General features: G+C 42.2%; 1 protein-coding gene across 5 annotated transcripts in view; it reads left to right on the top strand.

The window, feature by feature from the left end:
* The window catches only part of KIAA0368 (KIAA0368 ortholog), a 103,382-nt gene that overhangs the window by 72,437 nt on the left and 7,846 nt on the right, over nt 1-23,099 (top strand). For all 5 annotated transcript variants that reach the window (XM_021067464.1, XM_021067473.1, XM_021067461.1 and 2 more), the window contains 20 exons: nt 592-737; nt 1,419-1,473; nt 2,774-2,888; nt 4,174-4,242; nt 5,403-5,520; nt 5,804-5,971; nt 8,418-8,497; nt 8,991-9,096; nt 10,052-10,099; nt 11,220-11,341; nt 13,156-13,306; nt 15,436-15,501; nt 16,702-16,791; nt 18,091-18,157; nt 18,736-18,827; nt 18,906-18,972; nt 19,191-19,382; nt 20,360-20,568; nt 21,410-21,453; nt 21,550-21,742. In XM_021067464.1, the coding sequence (XP_020923123.1) occupies nt 592-737; nt 1,419-1,473; nt 2,774-2,888; nt 4,174-4,242; nt 5,403-5,520; nt 5,804-5,971; nt 8,418-8,497; nt 8,991-9,096; nt 10,052-10,099; nt 11,220-11,341; nt 13,156-13,306; nt 15,436-15,501; nt 16,702-16,791; nt 18,091-18,157; nt 18,736-18,827; nt 18,906-18,972; nt 19,191-19,382; nt 20,360-20,568; nt 21,410-21,453; nt 21,550-21,742 (2,198 nt within the window). The remainder of the gene's footprint in view (nt 1-591; nt 738-1,418; nt 1,474-2,773; nt 2,889-4,173; nt 4,243-5,402; nt 5,521-5,803; nt 5,972-8,417; nt 8,498-8,990; nt 9,097-10,051; nt 10,100-11,219; nt 11,342-13,155; nt 13,307-15,435; nt 15,502-16,701; nt 16,792-18,090; nt 18,158-18,735; nt 18,828-18,905; nt 18,973-19,190; nt 19,383-20,359; nt 20,569-21,409; nt 21,454-21,549; nt 21,743-23,099) is intronic.

Here is a 23,099-nt window from a genome sequence, read left to right as displayed (position 1 = left end):
TCTCTTGTTGTTGTTGCTATTTCTTGGGCCGCTTCCACGGCATATGGAGGTTCCCAGGCTAGGGGTCGAATCGGAGCTGTAGCCACCGGCCTACGCCAGAGCCACAGCAATGCGGGATCCGAGCCGCGTCTGCAACCTACACCACAGCTCACGGCAACGCCGGATCCTTAACCCACTGAGCAAGGGCAGGGACCGAACCCGCAACCTCATGGTTCCTAGTCGGATTCGTTAACCACTGCGCCATGACGGGAACTCCGAAAAAAAAGAGAAGTTTTAGATTCAGAGCAAAATTTAGAGAAAAGTACAGAGGTTTCCCACACCCCCTGCCCCTACACATGCATAGCCTCCCCCATTATGTCAGTAATTTTTCATTCTAGGGAACTAAAGTTATCTGAGGACCTTAGAGAGGTTATTTAGTTTATGCCAGGTTCTGAAATGAGTATCAGGTCCATCAGCAATTTATTTAAACATTTAGATCTTAATATGTTGTGGGATTGTTGCATTGAGTAAATGTTGATTAAAATTTATTTTTTTCATGAAGTTCTATTCAATTGTTTTAATTGCTTATCATCATTCTTTGTTTTCCTCTAGGAGCCAAAGTTAATGATGTGGTCCCCTGGGTGTTAGATGTGATTTTAAATAAGCATATCACCAGCCCCAACCCACATGTGAGACAAGCAGCCTGCATCTGGCTCCTTTCCCTTGTAAGGAAGCTAAGTGCCCATAAAGAAGTGAAGGTAAGCCATATTCTAAAGGTGACCCAGCTTTATTGGAACCTGTTTATGAAATATTTATAATTGAAAGGAAGGAAAGTATATGAGGGCCATTATCCAGTAATGCATTTATCTTCTGTCCTTTTAGGGCCACACCCGTGGCATATGGAGGTTCCCTGTCTAGGGAGAGGTCTAATCAGATCTGTAGCTGCCAGCTTACGCCAGAGCCAAAGCCACGCCAGATCCGAGCCATGTCTGTGACCTACACCACAGCTTATAGCAATGCCAGATCCCTAACCCACTGAGCGAGGCCAGGGATAGAACCTGCAACCTCATGGTTCCTAGTCGGATTCATTTCTGCTGCACCACGCTGGGAAGTCCCAGTAGTGCATATTTCGAAATAAGCTATGCATGAAGGAATGAAGAGTAGCACCTGATAAATATGGGCTGGAAGCCGATTCTTAACTTGAAGATGTAAAGTCAGGAAGTGCTAAGGACAGGGAGGATCAGACTGTGCACATTAGACTGCCTGTAAGCCATACAACCTTTAGGTAAATTGGCCACGTTCAAAGATGAGAGCACGGCAGGGTTTGTGACAGCCTTGGGTTGTAAGACTGCAGATATTGTGTTCCCTGACAGCCAGATTCTTATTCCTGCAAGGAAGTAGTGCTTCAGTGTTCTTAAATGCCTTTTTTCTTCTTTCAGTCTCATCTTAAAGAAATTCAGAGTGCATTTGTTTCTGTTTTGTCAGAGAATGATGGTAAGTAATTGGTAAATAATTGATTTGCTAACCTCTCTAGACTTGCATTTTTTTAATCTTAAAAAAAAGCATTTTATTGGCATATAGTTGACATATAATGTGTTAATTTCAGGTGTACAGAAGAGTGAATCAGTTTTACATATACATTATACATATATCCATTCTTTTTTGAATTATTTTCCCATGTAGGTTGTTATAGAACATTGAGTAGATTTCCCTGTGCTATACAGTAGGTCCTTGTGAGTTATCTGTTTTATGTATATCAGTGTTTATATGTTAATCCCAAACTCCTAATTTGTCTCTTCTCCCCACGTTTCCCCTTTGGTAACCATAAGTTTGATTTCAAAATCTGTGAGTCAGTTTCTGTTTTGTAGATGCATTCATTTAGACTTGTATTTTATTTTATTTAATTAATTAATTTTTTCTAGGACCACACCTGCAGCAGATGGTGGTTCCCAGGCTTGGAGTCCAATCGGAGCTACAGCTGCTGGCCTATACCGCAGCCACAGCAACATCAGATCCGAGCCACATCTGCAACCTACACTGCAGCTCACGGCAATGCCTGATCCTTAACTCACTGAACGAGGCCAGGGATCGAACCCACAACCTCATGGTTCCTAGTTGGATTCGTTTCTGTGCCACAACGAGAACTCCCTAGACTTGTATTTTAAATTTTGAAAAATCTTAATTAATGAACATAAAAGAAGGCTATGGAAAATTCAGTTCTTATGTATTTGTTATTTAGATCATTCATTAGATCAGTTTTCCATTTAAAAGTGGAGCTGAGGCCTTCTTTAACAGCAGTGTTTCTACCAAATAATAGCTTTCTTCTGCTTCTCATTCCTTTCCTTGTGATTGAAGCCAGTGAAAATATATGTGTTATTTAAATAGTAGATTTGTTTTATAAGTTGTTTTAAACATGTGATCTGATATTGACTTTTCATTTTAAAAAATTGCGCATGGGTGTCCTGAGATCCTGTGATTACCCCTCACGTGTGTGACTGGCATCTGTGGGTCCTCTGTCGCTGTGCATTGCACGCTAAGGCCCAGCGGGGTTGACTTGGTTTGTGAGCTGGATCTTTTGTGAACGTAGTTCTCATTTACAGAGACTTGCTGGTGTCATGTCCACTGAAATGACTTAGTATGTTAACAAAACAGGCAGGTTGAAGATGTTTTTGTACCTTTAATTTGATAACATTTTGGGTTAATGTTACAAGTTTAATTTTTTTTTTTTTTCCACTTGATGGCCAGTGGACAGATTTTTCTTAAAGGAGTATTGTTTTGTCTGACTTTTCTGTAGAACTTAGCCAAGATGTTGCCTCAAAAGGCCTTGGGTTGGTGTATGAACTGGGCAATGAACAAGATCAACAGGAATTGGTTTCTACTCTTGTAGAAACACTGATGACTGGCAAAAGGTACGGTGAATTGGAAAATTTCAGATTTGAGCACACGGGCTGGTTTTGCACATACCGAGAATGTACAGTGGAAGAAGGAGAGTTAAGCTTTTGATTTTCCTGTTTATTAAGTCTTTTCTACATTGCAAGTCATTGATTGCTATGCTGTGGATAGCAGTTTAATTATCTCATGTATACTGTTTAGAAAGTACACTAAATTACTGCTTCAAAAAAAAACATGCCAGTAGGTCAGGTTTTGCAAATGAAATGATTTCGGGATAGGCAAGGCATTGGATTACGGAAATACCATAATTACTGTTGGCTAATTGGAAGTGAAGACATGGAGAGGGAGCTTGTGTGTCGTGCACAGTCTGACGTGCGTAGAGGACCAGAGGGGCAGTCATCCTCGTGATTGGTTGCTGCCTTATGTTACCTTCCTTGTAGGAGGGGTGGTTCTTAATGTGCAACTGCATTTAATCCAGTGTAACTTTGTATGGGATGTTTTTACATCTACTTGTCCTCCCTAGACTTCATTTTACAAAATTCACAGACTGATAGAGTTGCCGAAATATTGGCTGCCTCTCTGTGTACACGAATGCCAAATAGAAATGCAGAGACAGAGTTGGAGGCAACAGAAAAAGTAGCTTTAATTGCCAGGCACAGAGGGGAACACAGCAGGCTAGTGCCTCAGGGACTGTGCCCCTGCCTCGGAGGGGGTAGTGAGGAATCTTGTGGTGTTTGAGGAGCGGGGCTCAGCAGCTCATGGACATTTTCCTGATGGGTGGGTGGTGAGGTAACTGGGAGTCAGCATCCTCAACCCTCTGGTTCCGACTGGTCTGGGGTCCACAGGCCTGTGGGCAGCATCCAGCCAACCTCTTCCACCTGGTGGAGGCTTTAGCACCTGCAAAACAGCTTCAGGGACATGGCTTAGGATATGATGTATAGTCTTTGAAGAACTGAAGGTCGTTGACTTTGCTGAATGGCTGAATTATTACTGTTTTCTTTTTTCTCTGTATTTTTTTTTTTCTTTTTTTCCACTTCTCTGATTAAATTGGTTCTTTGACTAAAGTTTTCCTGTAGGTAAAAAGGCAGGTGGAACACTGAGTCGGGGGGCCCACCCTGGGAAGGCCTCACAGGGTCCTGCTCGGTTACAACAGGAAGGGTTAGTTGACTTTTACCTCGTGCACACCGTAGATTCTTGATAGGGAATTTGATTTTTATCAGTTTATAGATGAAATGTGTGCAGTCCTTGAATGGTGGTATGAAAAGTTTGAGGCTAATTTAAATGCTCGTTGTTTTCATTTAGAGCTAAACATGAAGTTTCTGGAGAGACAGTGGTGTTTCAAGGGGGAAGCCTCGGCAAAACCCCTGATGGGTAAGTGGGCCACATCCGCCACTCAGTCCCTGGAGACACTGTCCGTCCGGCGAAGAGAGCGCTCCCTGAGTTGATGTCCACCCTTGTGGGAAGCGTTGTGCGTCAGTGGGAGAAGACGTCAATGAAAGAGCCTGGCGTTCCTGGGAAGCAGACTGAGAAGGAGCTCTGAGTGCTGGAAGTTTATCGAAGGGTCCCACAGGGCAGTCACCCCAGGGGAATGAGAAGGCAGGACAGGGCTGGTGGCCAAGGAGGGGCTGAGCTGCTGCCCATGCTTTCGAGATCCTGACCTGTCAGGAGGGAGGCCCTGCTCTGTGTTCCCTCCTCAGGCCATTTCACGCCCTCACTGACTAGCCCTTGGCGGTGGGCTACTCTGGGGGAGGACCTGACCTTGGCCTGAGGGCAGTTTTGTCAACTACCAGCCAGCGGGTCCTCAGAGAAGAATCGACACCTACTGAGTTTTTGGGGAGGCAGCTCTTAATGGCACTTTGGAGTCCACCAACTTGGCATTTCAAGTTCGTTCCTCTCTGTTACTGTTATTCCATTGTGATCGTACTGCGCCCTTCTTCTGAAGTGCCTCAGGTCCAGCAGCAGCTTGCTGGGCCTTGCTGGGGCGTCCGCAGAGCCCTGCCTCAGGGCATCTCGCCGTAGCTCCGTGTTTTCACATCCACGATGTTTAGCTTCACTGACCCCCTCTCTAGACTCCTTCTGAGTTTTAAAAAGTGCTTACTTTTCACAAGATAATGCAAATGATCAGGTATTTGAGCAACATTATTTATTCAGAAGGAAGTTAACAGGACCCAAAGAAGTTGTTATCAAGATTGGGATGCTCCAGCTTAGAAAAGATGCAGGGAAGACAGAAGTTGTCTTTTCTGAGGATCCTGAGAGGGCTTTGTGCACAGGTACCGAAGAGTTAACGCCACCTCTCGGGGTGATGAGGGCTGCTTAGATCATTTGCCAGCCATTGCTGATCGCTGAACTAGGCCACTTCTTGTATTTTCCTCACCCTCGTTCTCTACCTCTGTGGTAATGAGATAACTTAGTATTAGAAATTTATTGCAAACATAATTTTAAAATGTCCTAGTAACATTCGCAATGTAATTTTTATAAGTTGGGAGGTGAAGAAATACATTACTTCATACTTTCTGTTTTTTGTTTTCAAGCCAGGGCCTCTCTACGTACAAGGAGCTTTGTTCTCTGGCAAGTGATCTTAGTCAGCCAGATCTAGTCTATAAATTTATGAATCTAGCCAACCATCATGCAATGTGGAACTCTCGGAAGGTAAGGTGCTGTTGCTGGATGATTTATTTTTTCCTTCCTCTCAGTTAAACCTGCTGCATTGGTAGACAGTGACAATTGATATGCGGTGTGTTTTGTAGAAGTCTGTGATTAGAGCGATCTGGACCACTACATAGCTGCTGTTATTGATGGGTGAAGCTGGACACCCAATAAATCAAACGCTATTCAGGGACAAGGCTGGGAGGGAGAATTTTGTGATATTTAATATGTTACTGTTTTACTGGAGCAGGTGTATCTGAGCCACTTCATCTTATTATTATTTCAGGGTGCTGCTTTTGGTTTTAATGTAATTGCTACCAGAGCGGGAGAACAACTGGCTCCTTTCCTGCCTCAACTAGTTCCTCGTCTTTATCGTTATCAGTTTGATCCCAACCTTGGTATTCGACAGGCCATGACAAGTATTTGGAATGCACTGGTCACTGACAAATCAATGGCAAGTATCTGTGAACCCTGTTTGTCTGAGATGACACACGTGATGTAAGCCCATCCTCATCTTCCTTTCTACTCTGTGTGCTTTTTTGGTCAAACAAATGGATCCCTTGCTTCCATCTTTCAAGGTACTCATGGCAACATTTTTTGAAAGCTCAAAAATGAAACAATCTAAATATCCATTGTGTGGATGGTTAAGGAAATGGCAGTGTATCCACACAAATGGATATCCACACAAATAGTCCGTAGTTACTGCCGATACATGGAGAACAGCCATGGGTCCTGCCTTCAAGGAGCTCACTTAGTTGAGGGGTTAGATAAGGAAGCAGGCAATTATCCTATATGGTTTTCTCCCATCTGGCTGCCTCTCATATTCTCTTCCACTTTTAGATATTACGATTTCTTAGGGCTTGCCTCTGAGTATCTTTTACCCTCTTCACATTCCCTTTTTAGGTGAACTCATCTGTTGCAAGGCTTGTAAGTGTCATCTAGACGGTGATGCTTCCCAGTCGTATACTTCTGGCCCAGGCACAGCTGGTACTCCTGACTTGCCTTTCTCACTGCCTGCCTGACATTGTCACCTGGATGTTGTTTCAGGATACCTTAGACTTAACACGTCCAGAACAGGACTTAAAAAAAATATCCTCTCGGAGTTCCCGTCGTGGCGCAGTGGTTAACGAATCCGACTAGGAACCATGAGGTTGTGGGTTCGGTCCCTGCCCTTGCTCAGTGGGTTAAGGATCCGGCGTTGCCGTGAGCTGTGGTGTAGGTTGCAGACACGGCTCGGATCCCGCGTTGCTGTGGCTCTGGCGTAGGCCGGTGGCTACAGCTCCGATTGGACCCCTAGCCTGGGAACCTCCATATGCCGCGGGAGCGGCCCTAGAAATAGCAACAACAACAACGACAAAAGACCAAAAAAAAAAAAAAAAAAAAAAAAAAATACCCTCTCCCTCCCTTCTCCTCCACATGCAGCCGTTTATCCAAGCCAGGAAGCTGGGTGTCAGCCTTGATTGTCTCTTATCCCCACCCTCGACTGAATCCAGTAACAAATTCTGTTGATTCTGCTTCCAAAGTATTTCTTTTTTTTGGCCGTGCCCATGGCATGTGGAAGTTCGTGAGCCAGGGATCAAACCTGTGCCACAGCAGTGACCCGAGCCGCTGCAGTGACAATGCGTAGACTTAATCTGCTGCACCATGAGAGAACTCCTCCAAAGTATTTCTTGAATTCACTCCCTTTTTTCCTAATTCTTCCCCGATGAACAGGAAGGTTGTCATCTTTCCCCTCTCTTTGCCCGCCTCCATTTAATTACCAGCAGCGAAAGTGATTTTTAAAAATGCAAATTGGGTTGCATTTTGGGTTAAAATCCTTGAGTGGCATCCTCGTTCACTTTAAATAAACCCCATGACCCTTCCCATGGCTCTCCACCCCTGAGCATTGCATGACATGGATTTTTCTTCTCTCTCCGGTCTGATGTTGGTAGGCACTGGAGGGGTCGGTGAGTCTTTTTTGCTCCAGGAGAGTACTTGGTGCCAATGGGGCAGCCGAGATCTAATCGGCCGGTTGGCATCAGAGACCCAGGTTCAGGGCCCGGGCCTAGGCTCTGGAGATGTGAATGGAAGGTAAAGCCACAGGTGTGGATGAGATCACTGGAGATGGGGACATGGAAAGACTTCGGTTACCTAAATCTCAGGGGAGTTAGTCACCCCGCCTTGGTTTTCTTACATATAAGTGAGGATAACAAAGCCTCTGCTGTCCATGAGAGTGGAAAAGCCATAGGTTTTGAAGTTCTTAGGTTCAGCATACAAAGCAAATCAGTGTGTCATTATTTCCAAGTTGATACATATGTATCAAAACGAAAGAGGGTTAGAAGATTAAATTCATCTTCATTCTGAACAGTCAGATACTTCACGTGCCAGACATAGTGCAAGGCACCGGGGATGCAAAGGCAGGTTAAATGAGGTCTCAGTGTGATGGGGCAGGACAGTGACCGTGTCCTCGGGTGTGATGTCCTTAAGAAGGTGCCGTGGAAACCCGGGGCAGAGTAGGCCAGTTCTGTCTGTGAAGGCGATGTCTGACTCGGGTCTCAGGGAGTAGGAGTCAGCCAAACAGGTAGGAGACGGGAGAGGTAGAGGTAGTGAGTGTGTGCCAAGGGACGGCAGTGGGACAGGACGGGAGACCTTGGGAGCTGGGCAGGTCCCAGGAAGGCTTCGCATCCACGCCTGGGTGCTGGGACTTTGTCTCACATGCTGAGGAAAATAAAGGGATCAACTTTGCATTTTAGGATGATCAGGTGAGCAGCCCTTAGCAACTAAATTGGGGAGAGAGTTGTAGCCTGGGATGCCTAGAGAGACGCTTAGGCTATTACTACAGAAACACAGTGCTGTTGAGATGAATCATTTCATTGTTGATGGATATTGAATTTCCATTTTTATCCTTTTGCTCCCATTAGGTGGATAAGTATTTGAAAGAAATTCTTCAGGATTTGGTTAAGAATCTTACCAGCAATATGTGGCGAGTTCGAGAATCCAGGTACCATTTTTGGAAATGTAAGACTAGTCAAATAAAATTGAAATTTTTTCCCTTCAAATTTCCAAGTATCATACTTTGTGTAGTTAAAGAAGTGCAAGCTCACTTGTTAACTTAGACATCAAGATATGTTTATATACTCTCATGACTTTGTAGGGTGGCATTTATTTATACATATACAATGTATGTTTATTCAGTGCCTGCTATGTACTTGGCAGTGAGCTAGGCCCTGGAAGTACACTGGTAAGTAAAAACTGAGTGTTGTCTTAGGGAAGTTGTGTCATAGCCACGGGACGCAGACATTTGATGACTGTAAATGCCGTGTGCCTGTGGTACATCCGAGGCACCAAGCAGGGAGTCATCACCGCTGTCCTGGGGTGAACGGTGAGGATTAGAAGTCTAGGCAGCATCCATACTCTTATTTGATATGAATGTATCATAGTAAAATAGTGAGCTTTCTTAGTCATATATTTGAAACCAAATTGTTTATTTTCAGCTGTTTAGCTCTGAATGATTTATTGAGAGGAAGACCCCTAGATGACATCATTGATAAACTTCCAGAAATTTGGGAAACTCTCTTTAGAGTACAAGATGATATAAAGGTACTATATAAAGAAATCTGCATTTACTTGTAGAATAATATAAACCAGAATTGTTAAAATGTGTTGTATTACGTATCTCAGAATTCAAAGTTCAGACAGTTTTTTTAAAAGACTAGAATCTTCCTCCAAAGTTTCAGTCTTGACGTGTCTGTGAACTGGCAAGTTTAGGTATCTTTAGATCTAAATTAACTTCAAAAAAAAAAAAAGCACCTACTGCCTGATTTTCTTTGAATAGGTATCTTGTGATGCTGTTGATTCGAGACAGAGAAACAGTTTAGAAGTAATCCAAGATAACTTTCCTTTGATCAGTTATTCCCAAATAACATGCATGACCACTTTCTCTGAATTTTGCTTCGGCAGTCTAAATTTTAGATACGTCAGTTTTACCTAAAACGAGGCACTTTGGTTTTTAGCTTTATTCATCAGAGATTTTTTTAAGTCTTTTAGAATCTTCACTTAGCGCTTTATACATTTGCTTTTATATTATGTTTAGTTTTTTATTAATGAATTTATTACATTTATAGTTGTACAATGATTGTCACAATCCAATTTTATAGGATTTCCAACCCACAACCCCAGCGCATGCCCCCACCCCCCAAACTGTCTCCTTTGGAGGCTGTAAGTTCTTCAGAGTCTGTGAGTCAGTATCTGTTCTGCAAAGAAGTTCATTCTCTCCTTCTTTCAGATTCCACAGTTTCTAAACTGTTATACTTAATAGCTATATTTTTATAAGGTCAAACTAGGTTGTATCTAATTTAAAACATTTTAGTAGTATGGCATGGTAACATGTTCCTTAATGGGCATTGAGCCTAATGAAACATAATTTTTTTTACCTGGTAATGAAAGTAGAATTTTTCACTAATTTGTGTAGAGTTGGAAGTAGTTAAATACACATTTTGCAGTAAATGAGAAGGAAATGCTGACTTTTATGACACCATACTTTTCTTATTTTTAGGAATCTGTACGAAAAGCAGCAGAACTAGCTTTGAAAACTCTGAGCAAGGTGAAAACTCTTATCTTATTTTGGGGGTGAAGTGGGACAGGATTCTTTGCGACAGTAATACTAATGACATTTTTTTGTCACATAAAGTGACATTAGTTGCTATGTTAGTGCTTCACTTTATAGCCCACAGTTCTTTTTTTTGGTCTTTTTATGGCTGCACCGATGGCGTATGGAAATTCCCAGGCTAAGGGTTGAATCAGGGCTGCAGCCTCTGGCCCTCACCACAGCAACTCGGGATCCAAGCCTCATCTGCAACCTGCACCACGGCGCATGGCAACGCTGGATCCTTAACCCACTGGGCAAGGCCAGGGTTTAAATCCAGATCCTCATGGGTACTAGTTGGGTTCCTTACCGCTGAGCTGCACTGGGAACTCCACAGTCCACTGTTCTTGACAGTGAATGGGAAACTGGTTGCTATTACATTAGGAGACTAGTATTTTTTTAACAAAGTATCTCTGGGCTCTTTGAATGGCAAGTTTTTCTGGGCCTTTATAGAGGGTCTGACTTTCTCTTGATCTTGAAGAGCACATTACATTTAGATCAAGCAACATCTGTGCTCTTTATTGTTGCTGTATGTGTTAATCTGCCTTTCATATTTATGAGGTGGCAGACTTTTTGAAACTAGTTTCCCACTTGAACTTGATTTTGTGATATACCAAGGACTTCTAATGTATTCTAGCTATATAAATCTTGCCATAAATCATGTTGTTAATAAGCAGTAAAATTTTTTTAAAACCAAGTGTTTCTTATTCCGCATTTGTGTTCTTGATCTGTGTCATGCTGCCACCCAAAGTTCTTGCTGCTGCTGATAATAATGGTACCTTACGGCTTCCTGAAAGTGCTTTCTTAAACATTTTCTCATTTCATCTTCAGCTGTTTCCTGTTCCACAACTTAGAAGCCCAAAGCTTAGAAAGTAAAATATATTACCAGCGTTTCTGCTTGGTTGTTGGCAGACAGGAACTCAGTCCCAGATCTCGTTCTTCTTTTTCTCTCTGTGGTCTCGTAGAAAGTAATCATTCAGTCTTCTCTGTGGATATGGGAAAGTGGAAGTGTTGTCAGATGATTGCTTTACTGGGTGTGGGGTCAGTTTCCCTAATTTCCATTCTCTTTGTATGTGAGGTTTGTGTGAAAATGTGTGACCCTGCCAAAGGAGCAGCTGGCCAGAAAACCATTGCTGTCCTTCTGCCTTGCCTTCTGGACAAAGGAATGATGAGTCCTGTGACAGAAGTTCGAGCCCTCAGGTTTGAATCAGCTGATGAAATGAATGTATTAGATTTACTTAGTTATCGGCCATCCAGCAGAAATTGGGTTTCTTGAATGTTAGGTTCTTGAAAGTGAGGAGGAATGAGTTAAGGAGAATCTGTTGCGGTGACCCAAGAGCCTTTGTGGGAAGTTGTGAGTCAGAACAGTTTTTGCAGAGATGTTCTCATTGGAATCTTGCTTTTCCTCTCTGCTTCTGCCTGGAGTAAAGTATGTTATTTTCTTGTCACTGGCCTCTGCCCCAGCAGTCAAATCTTCCAATTCTGTTATGCTCACTAGTACTTAGTATCTTGCTTGTTGGTTATACCACTGGGTAATATATCACAGATTACTAGATTTAAAAAGAACTATTTAACACCTGCAGCAATGAAGTATTCAGGAAATACACCCTACACATTAAGATATATACAGCTCTTTTTTTTTGGGGGGGGGGGCGCTGCACCTGTGGCGTATGGAAGTTCCCAGGCTAGGGGTCAAAATGGGGCTGTAGCTGCCAGCCTACGCCACAGCAACATGGGATCCAAGCCACTTCTGCGACCTACACCATGGCTCACAGCAACACTGGATCCTTAACCTACTGAGCAAGACCAGGAATCGAACCAGCGTCCTTATGGATACTAGTTGGGTTTTTTAGGGCTGAACTATGAGGGGAACTCCGTATGTCGCTCTTTTAAATTAAAATCAATAGTGAAGAATTCTGTTTTTTTTTTTTTTTTTCCTTAAACGAGAATGCTATCTAGGTACTTCATCTGTTTCATTTTTATTTCACTTTTGAAATTAGATCAAATTAATAGTACCAACAGTATTTCATGGTAACTAAATAGTCGGTATGGGAAAGTTCTTTTTAGAAAGATTCACCTGACAAATGCAAAGGAATGGTAAAATTAGGATATCAAGATTTTGCTGTCCTCAGTAAGACAATTCAGGTAATGATCATTAGTGGCTCCTCAATCCACTGGTGAAAGGCTGATAGGGAGCGTTATCATGGATGGCTGGTTCATACTAACTGAACTTGAACCCACTGACCACTCTTCACCGCATAAAAAAAGATAAGCAGCCTTTATTTATATCCTGATGTGATGGGACAGGGCATGTGTAGACTACCTATGAAAGGTTCTTGTTTGAACCTGAACTTGATTTAGCCTGCAGATCTACAGAGGAACATGTTAAGTGACACCATCAGAATACAACCAATGAGGACAAATTCATTATACAAACAGAAGAGGAGGGAGGAGGACACTGTTAAAAAGGTTTAAGAAGTGCAGTAAATTGCAATGCATGGATGGACTCTGGGTTTGATTCCAACAAACCTACTCTTAAAGACCTTTGTGAAACACGAAATTTGGATATTAGATGATAATGAATAAAAATCTTAATATTTTTTGGTGTGAAATATTTTCATTATGAAAAAGAGTCCTGATCTCTTAACGATACAGTTAAGGAAATTCTGTTAGGGAATTCTGTTTCAAAATACTACAATGGCAGGGAAAAAAGTATGTATGGTGTGTATATGCAGTAGATGTAGAAGTGAGACACAATTGGTCGAAGGTTGTGGGTTGTTGAACTGGATGGAGAATATACAGAATTTCATTTATGGTTCTCTCTGCTTTCTTATATGTGTGAAATTTTCTATTACAAAAAGGTGAAAAAAAAAAAAACAAACCAATAAAAACGATGTAGAGCTAAGACTACGTATGTTCCTTAATGAAGTAAAGTGCAGAATATCCTCATGATGAGACCTGTAGGGCCTGTTACTTTTGTTAAGACTCAGGAGTTGTGTTTTCTGTGTTTGTAGCATTAACACCCTTGTGAAGATCAGCAAAAGTGCAGGAGCCATGTTGAAGCCACACGCACCAAAACTCATCCCAGCCCTGTTGGAGTCCTTAAGTGTATTGGAGCCCCAGGTTCTCAATTATTTGAGCCTCCGGGCTACAGACCAAGAAAAGGTGAGTTGACCACATAGACGTATTGGTCGTTATCATGAAGGGAGAGCTCTGTTAAGATACTGAACAGTCCTTGCAGGGCCCTTAGACAAACGCACCAACTCCAGGGATATTTCCCCACTCCCGAATCAGCTCGACTCCTGTGCCCACATGCATTATTCTTTTAGGGGTGCTGGCAGGGAGGCAGTTCAGGGAAAATGACTCTTCCATTTAAAATCTGCATTAATACATTGATTTAACACAGTTTTGGGTACACATTTGTTTATTTTTTAGGGGTTGGGTCTACACCCTCAGAGTCCTTCTGTGGACCACTCCTGCCCTAAAAGTCAGGAGGATTTGTGTCTAGACTTTGGCATAATCCAAAATTATTCTGCTTTTTAGGTATACTGTAGTAGTTCCCTAGTCTCTGATCAGAGTTGTTTTTTCTTTGAAAAAAGTTACAGATGAAACATATTTATTGTGAAAAATTAGAACATGGAAGAGTAGTAAGTAGTTCCTTAGGAGTTGCCTCTCCCCTACCAGCAAAATATCCACTGTCAGCAGCTTCTTGGGTCTTTTTTCAAATTCTTTTGTAGTTATAGGATACAAAACCAAATATGCTAATTTTAAAATAGAATCAGACTATGAATATTTTTCTGCAACTTGATTTTTTTTTAAAGACTATATCATGTATTTGTAGATCTATTTCATTCTTTTTAATGTGTGTATAGCATTCTATAGTGAGGTGATTTTGAACTTCTGTGAGAGAGATTTGTGGCGTCAAAAGTTAGGAATGTTTAATTTCCTTTTTTTTTTTTTTCTTTTTTCTTTTAAGGGTTGCACCCACCGCACATGGAAATTCCCAGGCCAGGAGTCGAATCGGAGCTACAGCTGCCAGCCTATGCCACAGCTCATGGCAATGCCAGATCCTTAACCCACCGAGTGGGGCCGGGGATCAAACCCGCGACCTCATGGTTCCTCATGGTTCCCCCATGGATTTCTGCTGCGCCATGACGGGAACTCCTATGAATGTTTAATTTCTCCACATCTTTGCCAACATGAGTAACATCAGCCTAAGCAAGAATCTCATTGTTCTGACTTACACTTTCCTGTTTCTGGCGTTGTCCATTGCCTTTTCGTAATGTGTTAGCCATTCTTCTGTGGATTGTATGTTTCTGTTTTATGTCTATCTTTGTACTGTTTATGTTTTTATGTTTGTCTTTATTAAGAATATCAAATCACTGTCATATGACTTGTAAAAGTTTTTTCTCAGTGCACTATTTGATTTTTAACTTGCCTCAACAATCTATCCTAATCTCTTACTCTCTTTTCCTTTTGTGTCTCATAGTACTGTTTCTTCTCTGTTCATCACTCTTTTCCTCTTTCAGCAGTAATCGTGCCCCTCCTTAGGTTCCCACCTCCTGGGCGTTGAGAATTTGGAAACATAAATTCTAGTCTAAACTTGGCAGCCCTAGGCAGGTCACTTCTGTATGCCTATTTTTTTCTCATTTGTTTTCGCTGGCTGTTGTCAGCCTCTACCATAGTTTGACTAAAATACCATTGTAGATATGAAGGTCCTTCACAGAGCTAAAGCAATGCATGTGTAAAATTAAAAATTGTGTCTTAGATAGAAAATTACTTAGTCTGTTTCTTTATTTAGTGCTTGGAGAACCTGAGGCTCAAGAAGGCTTAGATAACTTGTTCAAAGCCACACTGTTATTTTTTAACTGCAGTTAATTTCACACTGTTGTCTGAATGTCTCACCTGGGGTGAGATGCTGCCTCTACGTGTATATGAGTGTAGGACAAAAGAAATTACTCAGACTTGTATTTGAATTTGTTGCATCCATACTTTTTTTTTTCCTTTTTCTGCCACGCCCATGGCATATGGAAGTTCTCAGGCCAGGATCGAATCCAAGCCGTAGCTGCAGCCTCTGCCACGGCTGCAGCAACGCCGGATCCTTAACCCAGTGCGCCAGGCTGGGGATGAAACCCGTGCGGCCACAGAGACAGCACCAGCTCCTTAACTTGGTGTAGCACAGCAGGAATCCCTCCACATTATTTTTAAAAATATTCTTTACTTTGGCAGCAAAGCCCAGTGGGAGTGTGTGGCGGTTCTTCATTGTTTGAATGTGCTTGAATTTGTGTTCTCAGGCTGCGATGGATAGTGCCCGACTCAGTGCTGCCAAATCCTCTCCCATGATGGAAACAATCAACATGGTCAGTGCCTCATGTCACGACAGCGTTTCGGTTTGTTCGCCTGCCTTACAGTGTAATTGTTCCAAGTCTTCAGGTTACATTAACTGAAGGAGAGATTTAAGGGGTGTGTCAAGCAGCTGTTGTGACTCTAGTTTTTTCTTAATATAACTCTCTTTTCTTCTCCTGTATTAATAAATGGAATTAGTACTTTTCCAAATAGTAGAATCCATTAATCCAGATTTGTGTTCCATAAGAGAACAATATATTAAAGGATCGCCCTATAAATCTGTATCTGTGTATGTTTCAGCCTGCCTGTTAGAAGGGTTCAGGTGTTTGTCTCTGCCTGAGCACCGTCTTTGGGAGGACCTAGGAAGGTGTAAGCTGGAAGTGTTTGATGAAGTAGGCAGCATAAAAGGTAGGGAAAGAGAATTGAGCAGTGTCGATAGGTTGTTCAGACGAAGGAAGGGAACTGCTTGGCATGGAGGTTCCAAGGTGTAATGTTTCTGGAGTCAAGGATTAGGAGAGGCTAGGTCACAAAACCAACTCTGCTGCGCATGCCCTGGAGTGGTTAACTGAGAGCTCGTGAGCTGCTGGAAATGGTTTTGCTTGGCTGGTCACAAGGCTGGACAAGAGAAAAATGAAATTTTTTTAGTGCTTACTGGGGAACTGTTACAAAATATGGTCTAAGGATGTTAGCTGGATGATGGGGGAGAAGAAAGCTTAAAGAAATAGGAATAGTTAGCAAACACTTTATAGATATGCTCCTCAGTAATAGAATATATATCATGATATTTTCAAAAATACAGTATAGCAAGTTCAACTAAGCAGTCAACTTTATTAATAAGGTGGTTCGATAGGGCAAGCCCCCGGAAGAAGGTCACTTTTAATCTAGGTCTTTCACATTAAATATGACTTGATAAAGAGGAAATAGGCCCAGAGAGATCCTTTCTTTTTGGGTAATCATTATTTGTTTGCTCCTTTATAAATCAATTTTTTTTAAATACTTTTGTTTTGTTTTTAATGTTGAACCACTGATGAATGGTTTTCCTGTTTGTAGTACAGTTTTAACACTGACCTCAGAGCAAAATCAAACCAGCAGTTTTTCAACTTCATGTCAAAACCAGTTGGGTACATAGTTGACATGGGCAGTTTTTAATTGAAGATGTGGTACTGGTTTAATTATTTGCTATGGTTAACTTTATATATATTCTCTTCCCAAAGTGCCTGCAATATCTTGATGTGTCGGTGCTGGGTGAGCTAGTTCCTAGATTGTGTGAACTGATCAGAAGTGGTGTAGGTCTTGGAACTAAGGTAGGTCAGTGTGTTTGTGTGTGTGTGTGTATGTGTGCGTGTGTGTATCTTTTTAGGGCCGCACCCGCTGCATATGGAGGTTCCCAGGCTAGGAGTCTAATCGGAACTATAGCTGCTGGCCTGTACCACAGCCACAGCAACACAGGATCTGAGCCACCTCTGCAACCTACACCACAGCTCACGGCAGTGCCGGATCCTTAACCCACTGAGTGAGGCCAAGGATTGAACCTTTGTCCTCACAGGTGCTAGTCAGATTCACTTCCACTGTGCCACGATGGGAACTCCTAGGCCAGTGTATTTTTCATAAGAGGAGTGTGCGTCCTCATTAGTTTGGGCCACAAAAATACAACAGCCATCTTGAGTGAAATTACTCTTTTTTTCCCTTAAAGTCTAATACTATTTTACATTAACTGTTTTGTTTCTATGGTTGCACTAATAACGTAAAACATGTAACTCATTCAGAATATACAACGTGACTTACTCAGTAAATACTGTCTTGCGTTTTTAGTGGAATCATTTCCGTCCCCTGGTTGCCGTGTACATGTGCCTGGGTCCTCGTTCATATCCGTTATTAATGGAGATCTCACTTAGTTATCAAGGCATGGTTGTTTCAGGTGGTGAGTGGGATTTTTCACAGAGGAATCAGCAGGTATTTGGATGGAAAAATGTCTTCCTCTGCAAGATCTTTCAAAGATCAGATCCACCCCCGCCCCTTGGAAAGCAAACAGCTCACATTTTTTCTCCTGACAAAATTAACACTTGCTTGTATCTTAAAGTTGTATCATTTCTATCAGGAGAATGATCAAAATTGTCTATAAGTTTACCATCCAGAGGTCATTGCTGTCACTGTTTCAAAATGTTTCTTCCAGCCTCTTTCTGTGCATCTACTCTTGTGTGGCTGGAACGTCATTGATTTTAACCCACTGAGGAACATCTCACCTGTTTTTAGCTTTTTTGATACTAAACAAAGCACTGTGATGAGACACATCTGAAGCTACTTTCCTGTAGTTAAGTTTCTAGAACAAGGATGGACAAGATGACATGTTGTCCTCCCAAAAGATTGAACTGGTCTTTTTCGCACTTGCAGTGTATGAGAGCAGCATACGCTCGCACCCTAACCTTCTACTGGAGGTCTTGAAAATCTTCGTGTTAATAATTTAGTTTTACTCTTTCTACACTGAATCCTGAAAGGGGCTGTTAGACTGTGTATGTCTTTTAAATCTTTGAGTCTTAAAAACGAAGGGTTTGATAGAACATTATGACCGTCAGATTTAGACCTTTGCCTTTGTAACCCTGTAGGGAGGCTGTGCCAGTGTCATTGTGTCATTAACCACCCAGTGTCCCCAGGACCTAACACCTTACTCAGGTGAGTTTGTCAAAACCACATGGGGTGATACTTTTGTAAGGCCATGTCTTGCGTGACATGGTTTTAAAAGGAAAAGTATGATCATTCAGACATGCTTGTGATATTGTATACTTTTTCTTCTCTCAGACTCCCCCACCTCTACCTTTATTGCTGTTTGTAAGAGGTACAGGATGATCAAGTTTAGCAAGTTTCCATTGTTTTGTAAATGTTGATTTCCTAGTGGTATAAGGAAGTGAAAGTATTGGCTGTCCTGTGGGGTTTGTTTATTACCATCTATAGCTGATTTGACAGCAGCATTTTTCTCTTCTTGGATTGGCTCCTAGATGGGGCTGATGAACTTTATGTAACTAGTTCTCATTTTTGCAACTTGCCCCACAATATTCTAGACACAGATTAATTTTTAATTTTACGCCATGCAAAGAGAGGCAAATGGATAGTACAAAGGTAACATGCAGGGTTATAGACTATCACAGAATTAATCAGATACTAAATATAGGGTTAAGTTTGTTTTGGTCCTAGGAACAGAGCAGAGCATTTGGTCAACCAGATATTAGATTTTTCTCCTTCGTTTCTGCTAGGTAAACTTATGAGTGCTTTGCTTAGCGGCCTGACGGATCGGAACAGTGTAATTCAGAAATCCTGTGCTTTTGCCATGGGCCATTTAGTTCGGGTGAGTTGAAGTTCTTATTTGTTGAGTAATTATACATGGATAATTGCAGAGAAATGACCGGGCTTGTTTCTCTTTCAGACCTCACGGGATAGCAGCACTGAGAAACTCCTGCAGAAGCTCAATGGCTGGTATATGGAGAAAGAAGGTGCCTTTCTCTTCCTGCTTTATATTATTGTTAATTTAGATGTAAAGAACCTAATGAAACAGTACAAATCAGGTTTTAACCCTTTCTGATTTTATGTGCTTTGCTAGAAACACTTCTAATTGATTTTACTGATCTGTTTCGCTCTGGTGCAAGTTGAGCAGTTACCCTTAAAAACAATAGGTATCGAAAGATGATGGTTTTTTTCCGCTTCTCTTCAGAACCCGTCTACAAGACCTCTTGTGCTTTGACTGTTCATGCTATTGGACGATACAGCCCCGATGTACTGAAGAACCATGCCAAAGAAGTCCTGCCTTTGGCATTTCTAGGCATGCATGAAATTGCCGATGAGGAGAAAGCAGAAAAAGAAGAATGTAACTTGTGGACTGAGGTGTGGCAGGAAAACGTACCTGGTTAGTAAGCAGTGCCTGTGCGTTAAACCTTCTTAAGAACCACACGTTTTATTTATTTGTTTATTTATTTTAACTTTTTTTTATATATTATGTTTTGTATTTTTTCCATTATAGGCTGGTTTACAGTGTTCTGTCAATTTTCTACTGTACGGCATGGTGACCCGGTTACAAATACATGTATAGATTTTTTTCTCACATTATCATGCTGCATCCTAAGTGACTAGACATAGTTCCCAGTGCGACACAGCAGGATCTCATTGCTTATCCATTCCAAAGGCAATAATCTGCATCTGTTAACTCCAAGCTCCCAATCCATCCCACTCTCTCCCCCTGCCCCTTGGCAACCACAAGTCTCTTCTCCAAGTCCATGATTTTCTTTTCTGTGGAAAGGTTCATTTGTGCCGTATTTTAGATTCCAGATATAAGTGATATCATACGGTTTTGAACCACGCATTTTTTACTCATAAGCTTTTGCAGTTACTTTTCCAGAATCTTGACAATGTGTGTCCCATTGGGGTCTAAGCCTGTCCAGGTTTCTGGGTTCTCAAGTTGGTCCCAGAGCTCTTTTCTTTCCTCCCTCATTGCTGCCCACGTGAGAGAATGGCACCTGCCCAAGCGAAGCAGAGATTTGCTTATTTCAGTCCAGAGTGTCCAGTGATATCTTTTTTGTTGTTGCCTTAGAGTATTAATTTACAGTAATGCCTCTGAACTCTGCTTTTCTCCTTGACACGCATGCATGGATGACGGCCCTCCTATGGCCATATCCAAGGTCGTGAAGTCCTGCTCCTGTAAAGACACTTCACACCACCCCCCACTTTCTCTCCCTTTCACAGAGCAATGTGGTATAAGCATTGAGAATCATTGCTTTAGACTGACGGTCATGGACTTTTATTCCAGACTTAGAAAAGAAAAAGCAGTTAATTTTTTTTTTTTTTAATCACTTGAAAGTCGCTTTAATTTTGCTTTTCGTAACTTAGGTTCCTTTGGCGGCATTCGGTTATACCTGCAGGAGTTGATAACCATTGCCCAGAAGGCTTTACAGTCTCAGTCCTGGAAAATGAAAGCCCAGGGTGCAATTGCCATGGCATCCATTGCTAAACAAACCAGCTCCCTGGTGCCTCCGTATCTGGGGATGATACTGACTGCATTACTGCAAGGCCTGGCTGGAAGAACATGGGCAGGAAAGGTAAAGGAACCATTCATGCCCAGTTACATTTAAGGTATCCTTAAAGGATTATGACTTCGTCTTTCCTTTGTCATTTCCTGTAACAATTAGAATGTCGTTTTGTGGGACATCAGATGGATTGTTTCTGTGAATTAGATTTCCTGGGCAGTGGGAAGCTTTGAGTAAACTCTGCCTGATCAAATGTGACGTTTCATCAGTATAACTCACGTATCCTTGAATACTGCACAGTAATGCTGGAGGCTGGTTTTTATTTATCTTGTGCAGCTTTCAAAGATAAGTCTTAGCACCCATTGACCTCATGAACCAGTCATGATTGAGTGTCTGTGAAATTGAGTAGCAAGGCAGACTGCGTCTAGACCCCGAGCGGAGGATGCCTGGCTCTGGGCCTCTGAACGAGTAATAGTCATTTTTCACATAAGGGCGATAGTAGGTTATACACGATGACAGCTCTGTGGGGAACATGAGACTGTGGCATCATACACAGTCCACTTGGCGTTGTGGAAGTCCGTAGTGGCCAGGGCAGTACTTTAGATCAAGTACAGGACTAGGAGTCAGGCAGTTCTGATTCCATTGTTGATGCTTCTGCCCCGTGACCTTGAACAGGTCTGTTCTCTAGGCTTCATGAAATAGAGACAAAGACAAGTATCTTGCTTCTGTAGTTGGAGTGAAACTCTGCACACATGCTTGTTAAACAGTAAAGTGTATTAAAAGATTTGGTGACTCTGGTTAATTTTTGTTGTCATAATTTTGAAATATTTCTGAAGTAATTGTAGACACAGCATGGAGAATGTAACTGACACGTGTGTGCTTAATGGTATCCCTTCATCTTTCAACCCTTTAGGAGGAACTCTTGAAAGCCATTGCCTGTGTGGTGACAGCTTGCAGGTAAGCGTTCTTTCAGTGACGATGCCATTTCTTAAATTGAACCTGAAAGCTTCAGCCTTTATTAACTGTCCTGGTACTTTTGTATGAATTCTGTAGTGCAGAGCTGGAAAAGCCTGTGCCCAATCAGCCCAGCATAAATGAAATTCTCCAGGCTGTTCTGAAGGAGTGTGGCAAGGAGAATCCCAAATACAAGATTGTAGCAATCAGCTGTACCGCAGATGTCTTAAAGGCCACCAAAGAAGACAGATTCCAGGAGTTTGCTGATATTGTCATACCTCTCATCAAGAAGGTAATGACTGCCATATTCTTCCAAGTCTGGTTTATACTTTAAAAATTGAAAAAAAAAAAAAAAGCAAATTGTAGAAAATCACAAAATTTCACCGCTTCAAACAAGGTAGACATTTGTCTCTCCCGTAATAGTTTAGGGAGTCTGGCTCTTTCCAGCTCCCAGCTCTGCCATCCCAGGGTGTGGCCATTGCCCTCATGGTCCGTAGTGTATTTGCAGTTCAGGCAGGTGATGGCAGAGGAGATGGAGAAAGGAGGAAGGCGCAAAGTGGTCATGTCACTTCGCTCTTAAGAGAGCTCCTGGAAGCTGCCACAGGGCACTTTCACTTCTATCCCATTGGCTACTTTTTTTTTGTTTTGTTTTGGCTGCGCCCATGGCATGTAGAACTTTGCCAGCCAGGGATCAAACCCAAGCCACAGCAACAACCCAAGCTGCTGCAGTGACAGTGCTGGATCCTTAATCCGCTGTGCCACAAAGGAACTTTTCACAGGCCAGTTCTTAGCCAAGTAGCCACACTTGATTGCAGGCGAGACTGGGCATAGTAGTCTTCATTCTGGGTATCTCTTTCCCCTCCGTGGGAGAAGGGTGGGTGGTTTTTATTTTTTTTCTAAAATAAAGCAGAAAGATGAGTTTGTTGCAGGAGTGTCATCCTGCGTGCTGGGCAACTAGGGGCTATGGGAGCAGTGAGTTCCCGTGAGTGATGTTGGAGTGAAGGAACGGTCTCCATCACGGCTGTACTAAGCTCTGCCGTGCACGTGTGTGTGCAGCCGCCACCCCGGGCATCCCGGAGTGAAGGCACGGAGCTCAGTGTGTCACTGTTGACTGCCTTCGGCATGTTTTGGGGGACTTTGATTGAAAACAGACTTTAGTTTCATTTGGAAAATGAAGTACTTGCCTTTGAAAGTTGAGCACTGGTTCAAAGAAAAGGGTATGGTTTATTTTTTTGTGAAATGAAAAATATTTTATTTTATTTTTATTTATTTTTTTGTCTTTTTGGCATCTTTTGGGCTGGTCCCATGGCATATGGAGATTCCCAGGCTAGGGGTCAAATCGGAGCTGTAGCTGCTGGCCTACGCCAGAGCCACAGCAACCCAGGGTCCGAGCCGCATCTGCAACCTACACCACAGTTCACGGCAACGCCGGATCCTTAACCCACTGAGCAAGGCCAGGGATGGAACCTGCAACCTCATGGTTCCTAGTCGGATTCGTTAACCACTGAGCCACGACGGGAACACCGTGAAACACAAAATATTTTAAATAGCATTCTTAGTCTATTTCTTGTGATGCTGCTAATTTGCAGTTGTTTTCTTTCAGTAAAAAATCCTGTTTAAATAATTTTTGTTACATGCATAATAATAGT

This window comes from Sus scrofa, chromosome 1, assembly GCF_000003025.6.
Source record: "Sus scrofa isolate TJ Tabasco breed Duroc chromosome 1, Sscrofa11.1, whole genome shotgun sequence".
NCBI classification, from domain to species: domain Eukaryota; kingdom Metazoa; phylum Chordata; class Mammalia; order Artiodactyla; family Suidae; genus Sus; species Sus scrofa.
The sequence above is the reverse complement of the archived record's forward strand: the minus strand, read 5'-3'. Positions and strand labels throughout refer to the sequence as shown.